The sequence below is a fragment of the Muntiacus reevesi genome, chromosome 5, assembly GCF_963930625.1.
Source record: "Muntiacus reevesi chromosome 5, mMunRee1.1, whole genome shotgun sequence".
Lineage (NCBI taxonomy): Eukaryota > Metazoa > Chordata > Mammalia > Artiodactyla > Cervidae > Muntiacus > Muntiacus reevesi.
The window spans coordinates 100,793,142-100,809,211 of NC_089253.1; the positions used below are offsets into that span (position 1 = coordinate 100,793,142).

The 16,070-nt window shown below is 38.8% G+C and overlaps 1 protein-coding gene across 1 annotated transcript in view; it reads right to left on the bottom strand.

The window, feature by feature from the left end:
- SLC9C2 (solute carrier family 9 member C2 (putative)) overlaps window positions 1–16,070 on the bottom strand; it is an 86,411-nt gene that overhangs the window by 39,773 nt on the left and 30,568 nt on the right. The window contains exons 8-12 of the mRNA XM_065937169.1: window positions 15,845–15,988; window positions 13,386–13,554; window positions 8,171–8,252; window positions 4,262–4,428; window positions 3,590–3,688 (exon numbers count right to left, since the gene is read on the bottom strand). Of these exons, the coding sequence (XP_065793241.1) occupies window positions 3,590–3,688; window positions 4,262–4,428; window positions 8,171–8,252; window positions 13,386–13,554; window positions 15,845–15,988 (661 nt within the window). The remainder of the gene's footprint in view (window positions 1–3,589; window positions 3,689–4,261; window positions 4,429–8,170; window positions 8,253–13,385; window positions 13,555–15,844; window positions 15,989–16,070) is intronic.

Below are 16,070 nucleotides of genomic sequence, written 5' to 3' on the forward strand. Positions count from 1 at the left end.
TACCTTTTTTCTAGATTCCACATGTATATGTTAATATACAAGATTTTTTTTTATCTCTAGCTGCATGTGATACTGTATGAGGAGAGAGGGGTAAACGAAAGGGTAACAGTTCAGTCTGTAAGCAGATATTACAGAAAATATAAAGAGGCCATGATTGGCTTGAAAACCAAACCCATTTTCCATCTGCAGTCTCTCCAGGTGGTAAAATGAAAATCAAATCTAGAGTTCTGCCAGTAAACTATGACCTCAGCTTCAAGATCAAGTCAAGGTTGTGGCTCAAGACCCTTGGATAAGACCACTTAGAGGTTAAAGGCAGTGCTTAGTCTACCCTCTCAAGCAGACTAAAGGCTTTCTCATACCCATATTGTCTGGCATGTGGCCTGTACGAAAAGGAATTACAGAGTAGAATAGACTACAATCAGACTCATTGAAAACACAGAGTTTTTAAGGAAATGGTATCAGGGTGGGCTTAAAAGATAATTAAGAGTTCTAAATGAATAGGAATTTCCATTTCTACTGGCAGAAATCAGTCTGAGAAGATCACTCAGTCACAAACATGAATTACATGCATGCATACTAAGTCACTTCAGTCATGTCCAACTCTTTGCGACCCTATGGACAGTGCCTGCCAGGTTCCTCTCTGTCCATGGGATTCTCCAGGCAAGAATATTGGAGTGGGTTACCATTACTTTTCCCAGGGGATCTTGCCAACACAGAGATCAAACACTCATCTCTTACATCTCCTGCATTGGGAGGCAGGTTCTTTACCACTAGTGCCACATGGGAAGCCCAAACATGGGTTACCTCCTATGATAACAGAACGAGGAGAACTAGGTCATATGCCCAGCTGGATTTCAGAACTACCAAGGACCAGTGATTAATCACTGGCTTGCTGTTCTCTTCCTTCTTGAACAGAAGTGTCTGTTGATTACCACTGAAAGTTGGGATTGGGGATGGCGGTGGAGGTGGAGGCTGAGGAGACAGGTAACTTCTCTTTTTAGTCCACTGTTCTGTGTATCAAGAGGAATCATACTTAAAGAGATCCAACCAAGGAGCCTGAGCAATCCTAGACAAAATGAACATCATGAGGTAGCAGACTTTGGATCTGCTACCATAATGGGATAAAGCTTACCTGGGGCTGGTGGGGGGGATACAGAGTCTTAGAAAAAGATGAGTGTGTTTTGCTTTGCACCTCATCTGAAAGCTAAGTGAAGCGAAGTCGCTCAGTCATGTCCGACTCTTTGCGACCCCATGGACTCTAGCCCACCAGGCTCCTCTGTCCATGGGATTCTCCAGGCAAGAATACTGGAGTGGGTTGCCATTTCCTTCTCCAGGGGATCTTCCAGACCCAGGGATCGAACATATGTCTCCTGCTTGGCAGGCAGTTTCTTTACCACTGAGCCATCAGGGAAGCCCTTTGCTTTGTAGGACGGGTATAAATATATGTGGCCAGTGAGCAGAACATGGTACATTATATATGGTCACAAATTCTTTGCATCTCTTACCATCAAGAGTTTGAATCTACTGTCCCAAGCCTTAAATTAAAGTGGCTTCATTTGCAAAGTCTGGTAGTAGGGTACTGACTCTCAGCTGTATGCCTCAGGTTACTTCTGTATGGCCTCTCATTCTTCAAAGGCTAGGCCAGCTTCCTCACATGACAATCTCAGGGTGGTATTCAAAGTGGAAGAAGGGGGAAGTTGCAAAACTCCTTAAGGCTCCAGTACATTCCCAAAGTCATTTGGCTACATATTCCTGGTCAAACAAGTCACAAGAGCAACCCAAGTTCAATGACGGTGAGGGATATAGACACTACCTCTCAATAGGAGATTGGTTTTATAAAGAATTCATGACCATACTTTATATCTCTGGGTAAGAACCTTCCAAAATCTGAGAACATTTTAAATTAATTATAGAAATGCTTTAAAAATAATATAGTGTTAGTGTTTCTGTATTAAGAATAAATATGTTCTTCAATAGGAAAAAAAAAAGAGGAATTTATAGGTTAAAAGAGACCTAGAGTACATATTCTGGGCTTCCCTGATGGCTCAGCAGTAAAGAATCCACCTGCAAGTCAGGAGCCACAGGAGATGCGGGTTTGATCCCAGGGTTAGGAAGATCCCCTGCAAGAGGGCGTGACAACCCACTTTGGTATTTTTGCTTTGAAAATCCCATGAACAGAGAAGCCTGGCGGGCTGCAGTCCATAGGGTCGCAAAGAGTCATACTCAACTGAAGCAATAGCACGCATGCAAGCAAAGTACCTACTCATTAATTGTAATATATGATTTCATTGAAATGCAATTTAAAGATGTAAACTGGAACTATGCATTGATCACATTTATGAGATAACTGAATATCTGATCATTGACCAATATTTGATGTTATTAAGAAATTAATCTTTAGGCACAATATTGGTATTTTACTGTTTTTTAAGACTTTAAAATTTCAAGATACATACTGAAACATCTGCAGATGAAATGATATATTCAATAACATCTGGGATTTGTTTCAAAATAACCAGGGAGATGCAGGAGTGACTGAGGGTATAGATGGGGCAGGGCTGGTCATGTGTGGATTTTCGTGAAGGCTGAGTGATAGGTACATGGAGGTTCAGTACACTATTTTATCTACTTCTGTATGTGTTAGAAATTCTTCATAATAGGTTCTAAAATGAAAATAAAACAGATGTACAGAACAGACTTTTGGACTCTGTGGGAGAAGGCGAGGGTGGGATGTTCTAAGAGAATAGCATTGAAACAAGTATACTATCAAGGGTGAAACAGATCATGAGCCCAGGTTGGATGCATGAGACAAGTGCTCAGGGCTGGTGCACTGGGAAGACCCAGATGAATGGGATGGGGAGGGAGGCGGGAGGGGGGATCGGGATGGGGAACACATGTAAATCCATGGCTGATTCATGCCAATGTATGGCAAAAACCACTACAATATTGTAAAGTAATTACCCTCCAACTAATAAAAATAAATGAAAAAAATAAAATGAAAATAAATAGGAAGGATTCTGGGCATAATGAGCATTTTATATACTTGTAAATTTGAATCAAATTTGTACTATTAGAATAAAACCCCAGTTTTAAATGTACAATTTGATAAGTTGATTCAAACTTGATTTTATCTCATAATCTATGTTTACATTATAACATTCAAATATTAAATCTTAAATATTTTAAGAGAATGTTTAATTCATTATATTTATTCTAGCTTATTAGATTTACAAGTTACATAAGCACTTGAGAACATTTTATATTAAAGGAATTCGCATACTTAAATCTGTGAAAGCAGTTTCAAATATTTGAAGATGTTTAATTATGTAAATGGCACAAAATATTATTCAAAGGTTCCCTAAAAGTGAACTGCTAAAATTTGCTAGACTTAGAAATAGAATAAGGTTTGTAACTTGAATTTAAAGCCTTAGAAATTTATTTTTCTAACTTTCATAAATCAAACATAAAGGTTAACAACCAATCAAAAGGTGAACATTTTTCTAGTCACCTGAAAACCATATGTAAGAATTAAAAACATTGCAAGAATAAAATACATAAATATAAAGCAGATTATGTGAAGGATACTAACTATTTGTATTATAACTACATGCAATCGGGCTTCTTCTAGTAAAACTTCATCTGTTGGGAACTCCTCCTTCGCCTTATTGTCACTTGAAACGTGAGGAGTCTGAACAGACAGAGATAGAGTTAAAAATAAGTAAAAAGGATTAGGAGCTGTCAAATACTTTGCTTGACCAAGATTCCAATAACTCAAATCAGAATTGCTAAAATGAAGGGCTGTGTGTGTAAGTGAAAAACATTCTCCATGTTAGAAATGTTGCTTTCAATTGTGGTGAAGTAACTATTCATTTGGGGAGATTTAGAAGCCAAATTCTTCCCCAAACCAGTCTATGCTTGACTGCTCTCTGAAGCTGTCTGTGTTTCCTACTTTTGAATAGTACTTGTACAGGGAGAGATCACTCACTTCCTCAACCAGCTGGAAAATATCACCCTGGCAGAGGCCTTTCATAGTTACTCAATCAGCCTATTTGTAAAAACGTCTTGTATTTGGCAAGTAAGGCTAGATCACCAACATCTGTTCAGAGACAGAATTCAGAGTATTTTGGCTGATAGAAAAAAGCTAGTAAATGTATCTCTCTTCAGTATCCTGACCTGTAACCAGCAGAATCAAGTTTTGCATAATAAACAAAAGAAACAGAGAGAAAGGGAAAGGAATAGTTTTTACCAGGAATCAACTCACAGGAATGATGTATTCAATCTTTGTTTTTTCTTCTACTAAGGTCCAATTAACATTTGTCAAAAGTTTTTCTGTTTTAAATAAAGTTATTCTGCTCTGTATCATCTCCTGAATGTGCTTAATGGCATTTTGCATGGCCATCTGTCTTGGAATGGAAAGGGCACACAAATCTATGACAAAGAAAAGGAAGGACCTTAATAAAATAGTGAAGAATGCACAGGGAATTGAAATGTTGCATGATGTAGTGAAATCTTAGCATCACCTGCAGAGCCAAACCAGAGTGCTTAGAGCAAGGACAACTATTTGTCCAAAATTTTCCAGAAATTACCCAACTATCCATTTCCTTTCGGCTGTGCAGCTCAACTTTATCTGACTCAACTGCTAAAGAATGTTTTCTTAGTTTCTTTTTGTTTCCTATAGCTAGAAACATGACTCACTATTTCAAGTCATCCAGTCAGTATTTATCAAAGTATGGAAAATTACCTGTACCTTCTACAGGTAGAAGAATTGTCTGTTGAATTATTTCTGGGCTTTACCCTATGTCTGGAGAATCTGATTGGCCTGAGAACTTTCATTTTAGCAACTTCTTCAACTGATTCTTATACATAATAAAATTTAAAGACCACTGCAATAGAGATGCCTCCAATTTAACATCTCTATTTCCTGACCAGCAAATCTTTATATCCAAAATTTGTGGCAGTTTGTATAATCCTGAAGTATCAACTTGAAGTTACAGCTATCAAGCTTGCTTACCAAAAGGAGAAATTTAATTAGTGAGTGAGCTCAGCCTACACACTCAGAATTCCATCTCAATAAAACTGTTCTCAATAAAAAACAAGATTCTACTGTATAGCATAGGGAACTACATTCAACATCCTATGTAAAGCATAATGGAAAAGAAAATAAAAACGAATGTGCACATATGTATAAATGAATCACTCTGCCGTACAGCAGAAACTTAGCAAAACTTTGTAAATCAACTATACATCAATTAAATGTTAATCTCTTCATAACTGCATATGAGATGTCTCAAATAGTTTAAAATGTTATTAAAATGTTTCAGTTTAACTTTATTGCATTCTCTACAGGACACTGTGGTGTTTAATATTTGAAATTTTCAGGGATTCAAAAAGATTTTAAATCACATCCCTCTCAGTTCTCTATGGTCCAGAGCAAAGATGCATTTGACTGCATGCTAAAGAGTTAGAATGTGTCAGCTTTGGATTTAAAATTGCCATGGCATAGAGCACTCAAGGAGAAAGTTTACTGATTTGCATAATTACATCCCACCTATTAGGATGAGCAACAGCCACTTTCCAGTTGCTCTGGGAAAACACGGGTATAAGGGGACTGATTGGTTGTACCAGTACATTTGAATGAACTCCTGTGTTTAAGATGATTCTGGAAGAATATGAGGATGAGTGTTTTCCTCTCTCTTCTTTTTTTTAATTTTATTGAAGTATAGTTGATTTACACTGTTGTGTTTAATTTCTGCTGGACAGCAAAGTGATAGTGTTATATATATACATGAGTGAGTGAAAGTTGCTCAGTCGTGTCCAACTCTTTGCGATCCTATGGACTATACAGTCCAGTGGAATTCTCCAGGCCAGAATACTGGGAGTGGGTAGCCTTTCCCTTCTCCAGAGGATCTTCCCAACCCAGGGATCAAACCCAGGTCTCCCGCATTGCAGGTGGTTTCTTTATCAGCTGAGCCACAAGGGAAGCCTTGCCCTAATATACACACATACACACACATACATATATATGTATATATATATATATACACATATTCTGCATATTCTTTTCCATTATGATTTATCACAGGATATTGAATATAGTTCCCTGTGCTATAGAGTAGGACTTTGTTGTTTATCCATCCTATATGTAAAGGTTTGTGTCTGCTAATCCCAAACTCCCAGTCCTTCCCTCCCTTCCCTCTTGGCAACCACAAGTCTGTTCTCTATATCTGTAAGCCTGTTTTTATTTCATAAATGTGTTCATGTGTGTCTTATTTTTATTAGATTCCACATATAAGTGATATATAGTATTTGTTTTTCTCTTTATGACTTACTTCACTTAGTATGACAAGCTCTAGATTCAGAGGATGGATCTCTCAAAAGCATTAGACCAGGTGAATGAAGCTAATTTGAAATTCTTCCTGATAAAATTCAGTTTTGTCAATTACATGCTAACATGCGAGTAATTCTAGAAAGGATGAGCATAGATTCTGAGGATAAAGTACATGCCATACATATTTGTTTCATAATGAAAATTCTGAGGTTCAGTTAATACAATAAAAAAAATTGTATGGAAGAAAAGGAGAAGAAAAAAATATTTCCATGATAGTAAAACCTCTTAATCTTGTTTCTGAGTATCAGAGTAAGAGTAATCTCAAGCAAACAAGCATGGGAGAAAACCAGATGCTATGTCATAAGCCAAGAGAGCAGAATAGTTCTGGATCCCTGAAAGCCTATAAAAATTGGTGGGAAGGGAGGTATAAGCAAACCTTCAGGGATTGGGTTAACTTCACTCACACTCAAGCGTAGCAAGCTCGTGCTGGCCCAAGCACAACTTTCCACTGCAAACAAGAGCAAACCCCATGACTAGGGGAGAAGGAGAGCTGCCAAAACTCTGCCCCATTTACTAGTCTTATTCGTACCCCAGAGCCCTGGACTTTGAGGTCAGCTTTCACAAGAAGCTCTGCTATAGTGTTGATGAGGCACAGTTTTAGGAGTGGGCAGAACTATGGGAAGACAAAAGCAGAGAAGCTGGATTCACCAGGCTATTTCTCTGTTTATAAGAACTCTCCTTCCTCAGTAACCTTCCATCAACCTCTCCCAAGTTCCACACCTTCCAAGAAACCTTCTGATTACTAATTTGATTTATTAAGGAAATTGGTATTTAGAGGTGAATACCCTGAATAATGATCACAATTATTTCAGACATAGAAAGAAATCATCCTTATTATAAATTAATAAATTGATTTTCTGCTGCATCTCTATTCTCCTGGGAGTGCAACAGATGTAAATTTCCAGCCATCTGATTAATTCTAGACACTCTGACAAAACCAGGCCTCTGCACCAGCAAACCTGAGGATCAGGCCATGGGACACTGGACGATACTAAGGCCCTACTCCTCCAAGACTGTGTAACTCCCTCCCACCCTCTCTCTCCTCATGGACTCCACTGCCACCGATTATCTTATCCTGATTTCTCTATTGATCATGGACTTTTTTGTGATTTTATTATATTTATATACTTTATTATCAACAGCTTCACATTTTTTCTAGAAATAGGCAACTCTGGCAGAGCCTGCTTACTGCTCCCCTTCATTCTCCTCTTCTTCTTTTCCCAATAGAATCTCCATGCTTTGGCTAAGCACGTGACCGGTCAGTTAAGATAGTACTTCCCATCTTCCTTTGCCCTTGTGTGCCCATGAGACTAAGTTCTGGCCAATGGACTGTGAGTGGTAATGATATGTACAACTTCAGGAAGCAGAAGGAAGCTTCTTTAAATAAGCTCCTTACTCTCCATTGACACCATCACCACCGCCATCACTCCCACCCCATTTTCCCTTTCTAGTTGATTGGATTGAAGATAACAGTGACCGTGAGCCCACTTCTGCCCTGTAGACAAGAGCAACACTCTGGGAAGCAGAGGAGGAATGAAAGAAGGATTTGAAATCTCTGGACAACCTCGTAGGACAGAACCATCCCACTCTTCTTGATTTTCTGATGGGGGGTGGTGGGAAACAACTTCTGTCTTGTTTAAGGCACTCTTAATGTGGTTTCTATTAACAGGGAGTGAATGAAAACCGAGTTATTTCATGATCAATTCCTTGAGCTCCAGAAGAAATGTCCCACCTCCAGCAACAATCTATTCACATTATTCTTCCTGGTTAAGTAGACTTTACCTAATGTCTTGGCCAAACGAGTCATCATGTGTGAATTTATTCCCAAGGTCATTAAGGATATTACTTGTATGTACAATATAAACTGAAAGAAAAAACACACACACATTAATAAGTTCTCCAAAGGGAATCATTGTTCAATTGATCACCAACAAAATTCTACCTTAATCCACATTTTTAATCCTACCTCTGATAAGTAAGAAGAGACAAAAGGACTGTTTTGGGGCAGGAAGTTCAGCAACAGCAGGCAGTGGTGACAGGAAAGTGCACCTACCGCAAGTATTTACTACATAAGGCCTTACAAGAAGCTCTGAAGAAGCAGACAGGAACTGTAATGGGGTTCAGAGAGGCACCGCACAGAAACATAACCACATTTGTAGATCTTGGCTCTGCCATTTACTAACCATGGAGTTTAAGGCCAGTGAACTCAACTACTCTTAAGTTTCAACATCCTTTACTAAAACATGGAGTTAACAGCAGTGTGTTTTCAGAGAGTATTTCCCAAATGACTGATCTTATTTAATAAGCACCTGAAGTGCTTCTTAAAGACACTGACTCCCAGGTTAATTCCCTGCAGATTCTGATTCTGTAGGTCTGGAGTGGCATCAAACAGATTTGCAACATCAGAGAGATTTGGGAAACACTGGAAAATGATACTCACATGTTAGTTAACATTTCATTGTCTTGGTTTTAGGCCAATTCCCTGCACAAAATAAAACTGAGGGACCTCAAATATTGGTCATTATTCTTTTCCTCTGGAACATGGAAGGACTCAAACTCCCTGCAAAACCACAGGTATGTTTGGACTTCAAATGCATTTCCAGACCATGCCCACGGACCTGGAGTGTAAATCTTCAGGAAAGATGGTGAGGATTATGATACTCCATTATTTTTTAAAGCACTGTTAAAAAATCAGCTTTCTCTTTTGGGAGTTAGGGTGCCTGAGTTCTTTCACTAACATGCTATTTTTGTTTGTTTGTTTTTGGTTTCCTCACATACAAGATGAGGGAGGTGATACTTGCTCCTTCCAGAAAAGACATTTGAAAAACCACTGTACTCCTAGGATCTTCTAGGCCAGGAGTAAAAGAGCAAAGAAGGGAAAATTCTGTACTTGCAGTAGGATAATATAAAAAAACTCTGTACATTTACCTGCAAATTAAGGTTCGTTGGGAGGTGGGTAGTGGTCTTTCTTTATGCAACAATTTTTTTGGAATGGAATATTTTTAAAGTCTTTACTGAATTTGTTACAATATTGTCTCTGTTTTTTGTTTTGGCTTCTTGGCCCCAATGGAAGTGGGATCTTAGCTTTCTGAATAAGGATCAAACCCGCACCCCCGGCATTGGAAGGTAAAGACTTAACCACTGGATTACCAAGGAAGTCCTGATGGGTAGTGCTCTTAATTCACATTATTTAGGTGCTTTTCACCCTCCCAGGTGTAGGTTTGGGATTCACCTCACCAGGAAGTGGCAGAGGTATCCTGGGGACTTCTAGGAACTTCTAACGACTTATCCAGTGAGCTCACAGAGTACTGTCACAAATACCAAGGCACGCTAACACTGTCAGCAGATGTTCTGGGCTCTCTGGACCTTCCCTGGCATCCCACTGATGCTGCCACTGCCTGATTTCCCACTGGCCTGGAAATCCACCAGGTGGCCCATGGGGAAAAGATTTTGAGAGAGAGTAGAAAGGAAACCAAGTTCTGTCTTGCACTGTGGATAATGTAGCCTAGGCCAAAATTTTTAAGAAATTAATTTTTATTTAGCCCTAAATGACATAAAGAATGAATGAAGAGACAAAGCCAAAGCAAAAACAACACCCATTTGTGGATGTGACTGGTGATGGAAGTAAAGTCCAATGCTGTAAAGAGCAATACTGCACAAGAAACTGGAATTTAGGTCCATGAACCAAGGCAAGTTGGAAGTGGTCAAACAGGAGATGGCAAGAGTGAACGTCAACATTTTAGGAATCAGCTAACTAAAATGAACTAGGATGGGTGAATTTAACTCAGATGACCATTCTATCTACTACTGTGGGCAAGAATCCCTTAGAAGAAATGGAGTAGCCAACACATTCAACAAAAGAGTTCAAAATGCAGTCCTGGGATGCAATCTCAAAAACAACAGAATGATCTCTATTGGTTTCTAGGGCAAACCATTCAATATCACAGTAATCCAAGTCTATGCCCCAACCAATAATGCTGAAGAAGCTGAAGTTGAACAGTTCTGTGAAGAACCTACAAGACTTTCTAGAACTAACACCCCCAAAAGATGTCCTTTTCATGATAGGGGACTGAAATCCAAAGTAGGAAGTCAAGAAATACTTGGAGTAACAGGCAAATTTGGCCTTGGAGTACAGAATGAAGCAGGGTAAAGGCTAATAGAGCTTTGCCAAGAGAACACAACTGACATAGCAAACACCCTCTTTCAACAGCACAAGAGAAGACTATACATCGACATCACCAGATGGTCAATGCCGAAATCAGATTGATTAAATTCTTTGCCACCAAATATGGAGAAGCTGTATACAGTCAGCAAAAACAAGACTGGGAGCTGACTGTGGCTCAGATCATGAACTCCTTATTGCCAAATTCAGACTTAAATTGAAGAAAGTGGGGAAACCACTAGACCATTCAAGTATTACCTAAATCAAATCCCTTACGATTATACAGTGGAAGTGAGAAATAGATTCAAGGGATTAGCTCTGATAGACACAGTGCCTGAAGAACTATGGACGGAGGTTCGTGACCTTGTACAGGAGGCAGGGATCAAGACCATCCCCAAGAAAAAGAAAGGCAAAATGACTGTCTGAGGAGGCCTTATAAATAGCTGTGAAGAGAAGTAAAAGGCAGAGGAGAAAATGAAAGATATATCCATTTGAATGTAGAGTTCCAAAGAATAACAAAGAGAGATAAGAAAGTCTTCCTCAGTGATCAATGCAAAGAAATAGAGGAAAACAATAGAATGGAAAGACTAAAGATCTCTTCAAGTGATGGAGGGATACCAAGGGAAAGATACCATGCATCTTTTCAAGCAAAGATGGGCTCAATAAAGGACAGAAATGGTATGGACCTAACAGAAGCATAATATATTAAGAGGGGGTGGCAAGAACACACAGGAGAACTATACAAAAATGTTCTTCATGACCCAGATAATCAGGATGGTGTGATCATTCACCTAGAGCCAGACATCCTGGAGTGTGAAGTCAAATGGGCTTTAGGAAGCATCATTATGAACAAAGCTAGTGGAGATGATGGAATTCCAGTTGAGCTATTTCAAATCCTACAAGATGATGCTGTGAAAGTGCTGCACTCAATATGCCAGCAAATTTGGAAAACTCAACAGTGGCCACAGGACTGGAAAAAGTCAGTTTCTATTCCAATCCCAAAGAAAGGTAATGCCAAAGAATGCTCAAACTACCACACAATTTCACTAATCTCACATGCTAGTAAAGTAATGCTCAAAATTCTCCAAGCCAGGCTTCAACAGTATGTGAACCATGAAATTCCAGATGTTCAAGCTGGATTTAGAAAAGATAGAGGAACCAGAGATCAAATTGCCAACATCCACTAGGTCATTGAAAAAGCAAGAGTTCCAGAAAAACATCTATTTCTGCTTTATTGACTACATCAAAGCCTTTGACTGTGTGGATCACAACAAACTGTGGAAAATTCTGAAAGTGATGGGAATACCAGACCACCTGACCTGCCTCTTAAGAAATCCGTATGCAGGTCAGGAAGCAACAGTTAGAACTGGACATGAAACAACAGACTGGTTCCAAACAGGCAAAGGAGTACATCAAGGCTGTATATTGTTACCCTGCTTGTTTAATTTATATGCAGGGTACATCATGAGAAACACTGGGCTGGAAGAAGCACAAGCTGAAGTCAAGATTGCCAGGAGAAATATCAACAACCTCAGATACACAGATGACACCACCCTTATGGCAGAAAGCAAAGAAGAACTAAAGAGCCTCTTGATGAAAGTGAAAGAGGAGAGTGAAAAAGTTGGCTTAAAGCTCAACATTCAGAAAACTAAGATCATGGCATCTGGTCCCATCACTTCATGGCAAATAGATGGGGAAACAGTGGCTGACTTTATTTTGGGGGGCTTCAAAATCACTACAGATAGTGACTGCAGCCATGACATTAAAAGATGCTTCCTCCTTGGAAGAAAAGTTATGACCAATGGAGACAACATATTAAAAAGCAGAGAGTTACTTTGCCAACAAAGGTCCATCTAGTCAAAGCTATGGTTTTTCAAGTAGTTATGTATGGATATGAGAGTTGAACTATAAAGAAAACTGAGTGCCAAAGAATTGATGCTTTTGAACAGTGCTATTGGAGAAGACTCTTGAGAGTCCCTTGGACTGCAAGGAGATCCAATCAGTCCATCCTAAAGGAAATTAGTCCTGAATATTCATTGGAAGGACTGATGCTGAAGCTCAAACTCCAATACTTTGGCCACCTAATGTGAAAACTGACTCATCTGAAAAGACCCTGATGCTGGGAAAGATTGAAGGTGGGAGGAGAGGGGGATGACAGAGGATGAGATGGTTGGATGGCATCACTGACTCAATGGACATGAGTTTGAGTAAACTCTGGGAGTTGGAGATAGACAGGGAATCCTGGCAAGCTGCAGTCCGTGCGTTGCAAAGAGTTGAACTCGACTGAGCAACTGAACTGAAAAGAGATAAATATTAACTAGATCCTTAATTCAAACATGTATAAAATCCTTTTTTCCTTAGTATATTTAATAAGCATTTCAGTTTTCACTCTGATGCTATAGGAACTAGAATGTTCTAGCTAGGTTATTGGTTTTTTCATACTTTTTGAAAGGTCTTGAAAAACAGCATTTGTATGTTCAACAACACCTAGTGTACATTTACTAAGCTGTCAGGTGTTTTACTAAGCATCACTGCGATCCTCAGCTTGAAGTCCCACAAGTCTAAACTCACCCAAGATCACTCAACCTGTGAATGGTGAGGCCAGAATTCAATTCCCAAGTGTATCTGACTCCCACAGCCATCACCACTACTTTTATTTGGTCCCTTTCACACTGTCAACATAAACTTTCCTCCATAAGTTCCTTTCTACTTAAAAGAATGCATTTTCCAAATCTAATTTTTTAAATGGTTAACTTTCATTATTGGGTACTATGAAAAGTGCTACAAAATAAAAATGAGTAAATATGAATAATCATGGGATATGACTTTTCTTACCAGCTCTGGTGACTCTACTCTTTGTTCAGCCAGATTATGAACTTCAGGAGCAAAGAGTAAGCTAAAAACTCCTTTAATTCCAGACCATGCTATAACAATTCCCCACCTCCAGTTGTACTCATAACTTGAATGCATCAGAATAGGGCTTACTAACACAACAGTAACAAACCTGTTGAAAGAAAAACACTTAGTTTAAAAAATCACGCCTTATGTATTCACGTGTTTGGGGTTTGTTTGTTTGTTTGTTTGTTTTGGTACGGTTGATACTATGTAGTAAATATTAAATTTTATGAAAAATTTTTCAGAAAAGAGAAGTCGATCCTGTTTATTAATAAGTTGTTCAAACTTTCTGGGACTAACCAAATCTACTATCTAAATTTTGCATATAATACTCAAATCTTGAAAAATAAGGCTAGAAGCTCTATACAAGTATAAGAAATTATCATTAATACTAGTGTGTGCTGTTTAGGATTTTGGTAGTAAATCCCTGCAGGGAAACTTCTTCAGATAACATTGACAAGCTCCCTGGAAGTCATGACAGGATTCAGAAATTAGACCAGGAGGACCTGTCATAAGGAAAAAATAAAATCATTGTAGACACTTTAATAAATTTAGCTCAACCAAATTTTTTTGAGCTGCTACAGGAAAGTGAAGGTGAAAGTTGCTCAGTCGTGTCCGATAGTTTGCAACCCCATGGATATACAGTCCTTGGAGTTCTCCAGGCCAGAATACTGGAGTGGGTAGCCATTCCCTTCTCCAGGGGATCTTCCCAACCCAGGGATTGAACCCAGGTCTCCCGCATTGCAGGCGGATTCTTTACCAGTTGAGCCACCCCAAGAATCATACACTAAATCACACAAATAATTTCTATTCCTGCCTCCTTTCACTATAGATTATTTTTCTATAGGACCCTATGCTAAAATTTAGATTCTATCTATAACAGACTTGTATCTCATTGTCCTTCAAATGAGATTTCAACAGAAATACAACTGATAAATTTCAGCTTCAAAAAAAATATTGTGTTATCAGTCACTTAGCTATGAATTTCATAAGGCAATTTAGAGAATTGCTGTTATCTACAATTTGCCATCTATAATATATATAATTAATTGGGCAAACTCTTCATGATCTACAGGTCCTCCTGGTCTAATTTCTGAATCCTGCCATGACCTTCTAAGGAGCTTGTCAGGGGCTCAGAGAGTAAAGAATTCGCCTGCAATGCAGGAGACTTGGGTTCAGTCCTTGGGTTGGGAAGATCCTCTGGAGGAGGGCATGGCAACCCATTCTATTATTCTTGCCTGGAGAATCCCCATGAACAGAGGAGCCTGGTGGGCTACAGTCCACAGGGCCTCAAAGAATCGGACATGACTGAGAGACTTAGCACAGCACAGCACCTCCACCTTGCATTTAAGTTTTCTGCAAAGTAATTAGCTATATTTTCAGCCTTACTAAAAGATTTTTCTTTAAAATACCATTGAGTCCCAATGAAATAGAACAACTGGTGCCATTTCCTGATATCAAAAAGAGAAAGGCAGTTTAGCAAAGGCTCTGGAGTCAGTCTACTTAGGTTCACATTTAGACTTTTATTACTGTGAAACCTTAAGCAAGTTATTTAACCTCTTCAAGCCTCAATTTCTTCATCTGTAAAATGGAAAAATAATAGTCACTGAATTGCCTCAAAGGACTTTCATGAAGATTCAACTAAATGAAGTAACATCCATAGGGCTTAGAATGATGTTTAGAGGGTGATCTGCACTTAACACATGCTAGCAATGATTATGACATCCAGGCCTTTGTTTGACTCACCATCTCCAAAACATTTTTCTCAATAAGTCTCTTTACAGCAGAAAGTGAAGAGGAACTAAAGAGTCTCTTGTTGAAGGTGAAAGAGGAGAGTGAAAAACCTGGCTTAAACTCAACATTCAGAAAACTAAGATCATGGCAGCTGGTCCCATCACTTCACAGCAAATAGATGGGGAAACAATGGAAACCGTGACACACTTTATTTTCTTGTGACATACTGTGCACAGTTAATGTTAAACAATTGGCCTTATCATAGTTATGACAATAATAAATGATGATGAAGTCAACAAAATGTTAGGAGCCATTAATCTGGTTGCTGGGGTGCTCACACTTAAACATGCTGAAACAGTTTCCTGCATCCCATCTCCAGAGAAACAAATCAGTTAAATGGGATGGGCCCATGAATTTGCATCTCTATCAAGCTCATGGGTTATGCTGATGCTCCTGTTCTGCCCCTTCTCTCTTTACAGATGAAACCTTGAAGAGTAAATAGACTTTCCCTTAGTTGCACAGCAAGCTATTGTCAGGACCTTGACAACAATACAGGTTTCCTGACTGCATGTCCATAGCTCCTTTTGCTATAACCCACTTCTCAATTCTAATTCTGGGCTTGAGAACCTGAGTCCAGTAAGCAAACTTTAAATTATAATCCTTACCTTACAAAATTCACTGTTACAAATAAGATAGACATGAAAACTACAGTGTGAAATTGAAAATATGTGAATTGTCCACATCCAATTACGATGCCAAAGAAAGTGTATATTAAATGTTGGAATATACATGAAAACATTATTAGAAACCTAGGATAAATGGAAAGGAAATCACACTTTAAGGGATGTGCTTTTTTAAAATAGTTTCCTTTTCACATAAAAGCATCTATCA